The sequence below is a fragment of the Lactuca serriola genome, chromosome 2 (genome assembly GCF_051521515.1).
Source record: "Lactuca serriola cultivar US96UC23 chromosome 2, Lser_US96UC23_V15, whole genome shotgun sequence".
In the NCBI taxonomy this organism is placed as follows: Eukaryota; Viridiplantae; Streptophyta; class Magnoliopsida; order Asterales; family Asteraceae; genus Lactuca; species Lactuca serriola.
This window is the reverse complement of record NC_136409.1, coordinates 149,549,091-149,557,512: the sequence shown is the minus strand read 5'-3', so window position 1 is coordinate 149,557,512 and position 8,422 is coordinate 149,549,091. Positions and strand designations below refer to the sequence as shown.

Genomic DNA, 8,422 nt, shown 5'->3' with positions numbered 1-8,422 from the left:
CCCACTCAATTTTTTATTTTAAAATAAACACAAACTAATAAAAATTATACAAAACTAATTTATAAAATATTAAAAATTTACAAACTAATTAAAAACATACAAAATTGTTTTAGCTTGAGAGAGAGAGAGAGAGAGAGAGAGAGAGACTTTCAACGGGTTGCATAACCCACTAAATCCTCAAAACTAACGGTACCATAAGGAAATGATCCTCATTTTGGAACCCAAATCCAAAAAAATAAAATAAAAATATCCCACCACGTTCTCCCTAAACTAGCTTATTTTTCGAATTTTTTTAAATTGACATGTTCAGCAAGCCAAAAAGTTGCTTATAAACTATCTTTTTAAAAAATTACTTAGATTAACTTTTCAAAAGCTTTTTTTAAATCTTTCGAATATACCTTTAATTAATTAAAAAATACATATTCTTTTAAATGTTATTTTATATCTTTCAGCTATTACCAAACATCATTTTTGTAAGCTAGCTTAGAGCATTGGGTGTGGGCAACAAGGTGCAACATCACCTCACATGTCACATAAGCAAGTGGTGTTATAACACCAAATGGAGAAATGGGCAACAAGATGCAACACCAAAGAAAAAAAAAAAAGTTAGTGTTCCCCCCGTTTCAATTCGTCAAAACGCCAACAAGATTTGTCATGACAAGATGCAACAAGTTGGGGGGACGGTGTTCCCCGTGTCATAACGCCGTTGAGGGATGCCACCTCACCCCCTGTTGCTTCTCGTTGGACCCATACCACATAGTCTTATAAGCTAGCAACTAGCTTTTCAGCTAGTTTGTCAAACATAGGTTTATTCTTTCATATTTGCTACCCTTAGAACATTAGTCATGAATTTTATTTAGTACTTCATGTTCCATTTTTTTTATCCACTCTAGTACTTATGAACATATTGCATATGCATTTTTCTAGTACTTTATTCATCCTTGAACTTCTTACACCTTACATATGATAAAATGACAAGTAAATTTGATGCTCTTCGTGGATGTTTAAATCATTCCTAAACTTACTAATACTTCGTTGCTTCCCATAATAATCCAATGCACACATCACTCTACACCAAAAGCAAGCATTTTACAAAGTTTAAAATCCCCAAAATACAATCAACCACTATACTTTTGTGTTTCCTTTGCATGAAATTTACAGGAGCTTCAGGCTTCCAATTGAGTTAAGTAGCTTTTCCCCATGTATTCTCCATGCATAAATATGACATCAGTAATAAAATCTAACCATGGTTAACCGATATCACTTCACTTGTGATCTAACCATGAATCATGGTTAAATTTTTATGCCACAGCAGCTTCAACTTCAACTTCCTCCTCCACATCTGTTTCTGCAGCCGATATCAATGAAGCTGATTGGATCTTCCCAGCATGCTCAAGCCTCATCAATATGACTCCCCTAAGACAGGTACACCATTACAAACATCAACTTAACTTCATAATGTTTATTAGAACATTTGTGTTAAATGACCATTATACCCTTCTGTTTGTCTAATTCATATGGCCTTAATGTGAGTAAATCATCATTTTACCCTTCTTGTTTTGTGTATTTACTTATCGACTGAACGAAGCGGGTAGATTACCATTTTACTCTTTTGTTTTTGTGTATTTCATATGGACTGGATGGACTGTGTGAGCGTGAGTAAATGACCATTTTGCCCTTTTCCTCATTAAGTCAAATTAGACAAAACAGAGACACTTGGTTACCTTGCGTAGCGTGACTGAATAGAAATATCCCTGACTTTTATCCGGTTGACTGTACCACTCTGACTCACAAGAACAACTTCTTCATCACTTTCACCATCATCTGTAACAACAAAAAAAAGAATTTAAAAAAATATTCTTGGTAAATTAAATTAACACTGAAACCAGCAAACCACATTACCTGCTGTAGTAAAACCAACTACAAAAACAGCTGCCAATTTGTCTTCCGATGAAAACTTAAATAAAATAAACAAAACCCATCATAATAAACTCAAAAAAATTAAAGATTAAACTTGCTTCATGTAAAATGGAAGCATATATGCATACCTTGTACCCTTTTAATCCAATCCTATTCAAAGGTGATTTGCGAAAGTGGCTGAGAGGAACTCGTTTTCCATAACCATTTTCAGACACAAACAACAGCCATGGCCCATGTGCTCGGTTACTGCAAATAAAAAAAATTAAGAAGTTAAAACAAAAATAGAAGAAATTTTATAAAAATGTGAAACAGGGTTGATGAAATTACGGGGTGTCGGGAGTGCTAGATTCAGATTCACTTTCTATTCCATCCTGTTTGGTTGCAGGAATAATATCCACACATGCCATTCTATCGCCTTCTTTCAGTCTCATTGCAATCTGACCTCGGCTATGTCTAGTAAGTGCTCGGATCTATAAACAAAAAGTTTAATAGGTTATAAAAAAGCAGTTAAACTTGATAATAATCCCATTTGATTTTAGAAAATATAAGCAAAAATAATAGAGAACTTACAATATCACAAGAACTAAGAATAACCATTCCGTTTTGTGAAGCCATTGCAATATAGTCTTCGTTTGTGCAATGACGGACCCATTTCAGTTCATCACCAGGCACCTAGAAAGTAGAGTATGTGTGACTTATTTTATTTTTTCATGAGTAAGTTACATTTTTGGTCCCTGAGTATAGCTGACTTTTGCAATTTTGGTCCCAAAAAGTTCTCTTGCAAAATCAACAGCAGATAAAAATTGCAAAAATCAGTGATACCCAGGGACCAAAAGTGTAATTTACTCTTTTCTAAAAGTATTATGAGTATATTACATTTTTGGTACCAAAATTGCAAAAATAGCCATACTCAGGGACCAAAAATGTAATTCACTCATATTTAATAGTATAATGAGTAAGTTCCATTTTTTGGTCCCTGAGTAAGTATAGCTGATATTGCAAAAATACAGACCACGATTGCAACAGATAACTTTTTGGGATTGAAATTGCAAAAAATCAGCTACACACAGGGACCAAAAATGTAATTTACTATAGTATTGAAGATGAATAAATATAAAAAGAAGACAAACCAGTTGAAGTGCTATGATACCAGATGACCTAATGGATGAGAAGTACATCAAAGATACTTTTTTAACATATCCATTTGCGGTTAGCATTAAAAGATATTGATCTTCAGCAAAATCACTAACAGGGATGATAGACGTAATTCGTTCACCATCAGATAAGGACAAAATCTGAAAGTAAAAAAGAATAAGGGAATTGAAAACACATAAAGGGTAAAATGGGAAATAAAGTTAAAGATTAGTAGCATACCTGGATCAAGGGTGTGCCTGCAGCTGCCCGAGAACATTCCGGAATCTTGTAGGCCGCAGCAGAATACACAATACCCTTATCACTACACAAATGAAAAAAAATATGTCATTATTGGTCCTGTAGTTTGACATTCTGTCATTATTGGTCCCTAAGGAAATACCTGAAAAACAGGAGTCGATCATGGGTACGACATACAAGAAAGTCTGACATTGTGTCATTGACTCTTAGTTTCCCAACTGATTTACCAATGGTGCCACGTTTTTGTTGATTAAAAGTGTCTGGTTTCATTCTTTTCACATAGCCCTTTTCACTAAGTGCCTGACATTGGATTAATATGTCTTTAGCATCATAAAAGAAATTAAAAAAAAATTAACCGAGTTTTTATTTAGAGTTTTGAAATACCAATAACATTTCTTCATTTGGGATAACATCTAAATCATCAAGTGTGCCATTATCAGCATCTTCCAAAGCAGAACGACGTGGAGTTGAGAATTTGTTCTTTATCTCAATTGCTTCTTGTTCAATCACCTAAATAGAAAAAAGAAATGTATTAACAAATAAACAAACTTTACACTAAAGAAAACTAATAAAAAAATTAAAAGGAATACGGTATACCTGTAATATTTGCTTTTTGCTAGATAGAAGTTCCTCCAAGTTAGAAATTTGGTCAGTTAAGGATTTCCCTTCATTAACATACTTGCCTCTCTACAAAACAATAAAAGACATTTTTTAATGTGATTAAATAGATAACTAGAATATGTGATATTCAAAAAAAAAGGCAACAAATAGAGAAGGTGTAGGACCTCAAGTAATGTAAGTCTTCGTAAATTGATATCTAATATTGCTTCAGCTTGTTTTTCGGATAATTGAAACTCTGCAATATAGATCATAATCATAATTTCACATCATGAACTCAAAAGAGCAAGTAAATAAATACTTGGTCCATGTCAAAGTATAAATAATAAAACAATATTGAGCCTTACTTTTCCTCAGATCAGCTGATGCAACTGAGTTACTTGTAGCTTTTCTGATTACATCAATTACATTATCGATATTATCTAGCCCAATTAAGATACCCTTCATTTACCCAAAAAAGAAAATATGTTAAACAGTCATTATCCATTCATTTTACATATACTTACAAGTTACAAGTTACAATTACATACATATATACATACATACCTCAACAATATGATTTCTGTCTCTAGCTTGTGCAAGCTTAAACCTTGCACGTCTTTCAACCACTGAGCATCTAAAATCCAAGAAAGCCTGTAGGATAAAAGATTAAGTAAATGGAATATAACTAAAAGTTTGTGTTTTGTAGACATTCAAACCTAACATGTAGGTCATATATAAATATAGTAAGAGAGCATGTATATTTAATGAGTTACCTTAAGCAATTCTATTAAGCCCATTTGTTTAGGTTGTCCATCGAGAATACTGACAGATGAGTAAAACATGAAAAGTCAAAATTCGGTCAACCCTGTTTAAATTTCAAGATATTATTAGGACAGAATGTGACCAACTAATAACCACTTACCCAACCATGTTGCAGCTAAAACTTGACTGTAGAGCAGTGGAACGGTATAGATTATTCAGAATAATTGCTGGATCAGCACCCCTCTTAAGCTGAAAAGTTTAAATGAAAAAAATTTAAGTTTGTAAAATTTCAGAAACTACTTTAAGAAACAATTTCAGAAAACTACCTCAATGACTATTCGCATTCCAGATCGATCACTCTCATCACGGATATCACTTATGCCTTCCAAAGTCTTGGAGAAAGGACAAAAGAGTAAATTTAGAACATGCTCAATTGGAATATTGTGAGTTTAAATTATACACCATGAGAGGAGTACCTTGTTCTGAATAAGCTCAGCAATTTTCATGACTAGAGAGGATTTGTTGGTCTGATAAGGAATCTGTTCCATATAAAAAACAAAAACATATAACAAGTTAATGCATATATGTGAATATGTGATATGAGATATGTATTTCCATTGTGTACAATGTGATAGACAGATAGTCATAGAGAATAACCTCTTTTACTATAATTGCAACGCTCTTTGTTCTAGAATCTGATACTTCTATCTCTGTTTTTCCTCTGACAATGACACGCCCTTTACCAGTTCTATAAGCCTCCAAGATTCTGAATCAACAAGAATTTGAGAATTTATTAAAATTACTATAAATGCAATTTCTTGGTCACAATAAAAAAAGAGGAGATACCCAAGATTTCCCATTATGATTCCTCCTGTTGGGAAGTCAGGTCCAGGCATGTACTCAAGCAATTCTTGCAGCTGTTACAAAATCAAGCAACTCCTCAAGATTATGTTTGAGCATAATAATAGAGAACATTGAAGAAAAAGAAAACTGTTATCAGAGAATAGAGCAAATACAGTGGCATCTGGATTATGAATCAACACAATTAGAGCATCAACTAACTCCCCAAGATTATGTGGAGGGATATTGGTTGCCATTCCCACCTAGAAAAGAAATGAAAATAATGAGTTAATGAGAATAAAAAATATATAGTATAAGGGTCAAAATGCAACATCTAGATAAATACCGCAATCCCTGAAGACCCATTCAATAACAAGTTTGGGATCCTAGCAGGAAGCAATGATGGTTCTTTTAGAGAACTGTCAAAGTTTGGAACAAAATCAACCTGCCAAAAAAGTGGAACTTAGGGCATAACAATTATTTGCTAACATTGTAAGATTAGAAGGTTGAACAATACGTACTGTATCCTGATCCAAATCTGATAGAAGCATTGTTTCAGCAAGTGCCTGAAAAAGTGAAGCTAGAACAATGAGTACCTCTATCACTCATTCACTCTATGTTCTTCTCATAAGCTAATATAAATGTAAGACAACACACATAAACATACTTCCAATCTGCATTCTGTATACCGCATTGCTGCAGCATTATCTCCATCCACTGAGCCAAAATTCCCATGACCACTCACGAGTGGACAACGCAGTGAAAAATCCTGGAAAGAATTATGTGTTCACAAGGCAAAAGATAAACTATGGATAAGTCTCTCTGTAAATTGAAACTTCAAAGTTGATAAATTTCATTTGTGCCCGTGTAAACTTCTTATTGTGATTCATGTTTAATTACCTGTGCCATTCGGACCAGTGAATCATAGACGGCAGTATCACCATGTGGGTGAAACTTACCAAGGACCTGAGAGAGAGGAAACAGTCCAAGTGTAAGGTTGCATCATCAAAGGATCATATAAATAGGCAGTAACAAAGAACAGGATTTGAGTATGTAAAAAGCTGTAGTTAGATCATAACCTCTCCAACAACTCTGGCACATTTCTTATGAGGTTTACGTGATGCAAGGCCCAATTCATGCAATGCATATCTGCAATCACAGTAAAAACAAGATGAGTAACTATTACGAGAACTCTGATTCAAAGCAAAAACCTCATGAATCAGACCTCCATTATGTGATAACCCTAAGTTTGAAAAAACTCACAATATACGGCGGTGAACGGGCTTCAATCCATCACGAACATCAGGCAATGCTCGTCCAAGCAGAACGGACATAGCATAGGACATATATGCTTCCGTAGCCTCTTTATGAAGCTCCGTGGGGACAATCCTCCCATGCCTCGATTCGCCATCGCTACCTGCAGCTACCGTCACTAAGCCCCCATTTCCGCCCTCTCCCCCGTCCTCGACGCCCTCTGTCGCGGAATTTTCTCGCCGCTTCGAACTCACCGAGGTCAGACGGCTAGAACGTCGAGTGGTCGAGAGGAACCGCAGAGTATCAAAGCTGCATCCCCGCCTCGATAATCGGGCAGTGGAAATTGGTAAAGCCAACTGATTGTAACATCGAAAAAATCGAAAGCTGTTTGTGAATGCCATCGAAGGATTGTTGGATAGGGAGTATGAAGGTTTCATGCCATCACAAAACGAACACTCTCGTCGTCTCTACGCTACAGAGTTATCGGTATCTTTGTCTGGATGTTGGTTTTATGATGCAAATGGTAAAGAGAGCCTTAAACCCTAGTAAAAGGGTTCATGCGCGCCAAGTTCTTGATTATGTTTGCTAAATTATACTTCTACCCCGAAGGAATGGTTTCTTTCATTTGGGTCCTACTTAGAATTTTAGGGGTTTCGATTATATATTGTAATAAATAAAAATGTTTTTGTCATTTTCATTTCCTTAAGATTTTTATCATGGAGATTTTTGAATTATTTAAATTTGACATGTTAGTTATTTTTATTTTTTTTTGTTAATAAAAAAATTAACTAATTACAGTAATTATCATATTTATTATTATATATGTAAAATATGTATTATATTAAACGTGTAGATCAATACTATAATAAAAGCATTTATTATTTAAGGTAAATGTATTTTTCTTCGTAAAATAAACATAATAATAAATAGTTTGTTTTTTCTATCACTAAAAACATTTATTATGATTTTTTTGTTACATAAATTAAAATAATGAAATATTATAAAATAATATTGTCAAATTTGAGATATAATAAAATATATTTTGTTAAACTTTGAGATGAAGTAGGCGCTAAAATATTTAATGTTTACACACTGAAATAAAACTTTTATTTTTAATAAACACATGCAGTACACGGGTCTCACACCTAGTATTATTTTTATATAAAATGGTGTCTTTTGGTTTATTGCGATTTGCGGGTTTTTCAACAGTGTTTCAAGTGATTTGGTATCAGTTTTAAACCAAACAATAAAATAATAAGGTTTTCTAAGGTCCGATCCAAAGTGGTTCAAGATGTACGACCGCATAGGGCCTCGAAAAAAATAGGGCTCTGGTTTTAGCGAAAATATAGTATTATGTAAGTATATAATTAATCTTGCTTGTAGTTCAGTTGGTCAATGACGTCGTATTTTTTTCCTTCCATGGTTCGATTTTTGCTTCCCCTGTTTATTCGTTATTTTGCTAATAAGTTTTTTCATTCGTATACAATGTTTAAGTAAATATTTCAAAATCCCTTTGTAGTTCAGTTGGTTTAGTCCTCACCTTTACTCCTTCTAAATAACGTCAAAGGTTTTATACTCCTTGTAGACTCACCTTTAACATGTTTTTTATTTATTTATTTTTATTTTTTGTGAATTTTAATAATCAGTTTTTTAA

At 33.7% G+C, this 8,422-nt stretch overlaps 1 protein-coding gene across 1 annotated transcript; it reads right to left on the bottom strand.

Moving 5' to 3' along the window:
- Nucleotides 1-1,048: 1,048 nt before the first annotated feature.
- On the bottom strand, nucleotides 1,049-7,336 carry GYRA (DNA GYRASE A). Its single transcript, XM_079024868.1, has 27 exons — nucleotides 6,778-7,336; nucleotides 6,594-6,663; nucleotides 6,415-6,480; nucleotides 6,182-6,283; nucleotides 6,036-6,080; nucleotides 5,861-5,959; nucleotides 5,691-5,777; nucleotides 5,521-5,591; nucleotides 5,332-5,440; nucleotides 5,151-5,213; nucleotides 5,001-5,066; nucleotides 4,835-4,923; nucleotides 4,686-4,734; nucleotides 4,477-4,563; nucleotides 4,278-4,371; nucleotides 4,098-4,168; nucleotides 3,910-3,999; nucleotides 3,697-3,822; nucleotides 3,455-3,612; nucleotides 3,295-3,376; nucleotides 3,051-3,215; nucleotides 2,491-2,592; nucleotides 2,248-2,390; nucleotides 2,049-2,166; nucleotides 1,903-1,957; nucleotides 1,725-1,824; nucleotides 1,049-1,416 (listed from the first exon to the last, which is right to left on the bottom strand). Exons 1-27 carry the CDS (start codon nucleotides 7,203-7,205, stop codon nucleotides 1,302-1,304), a joined length of 2,850 nt encoding a protein of 949 aa, XP_078880994.1. The 5' UTR covers nucleotides 7,206-7,336; the 3' UTR covers nucleotides 1,049-1,301.
- Between the last annotated feature and the right edge of the window lie 1,086 nt (nucleotides 7,337-8,422).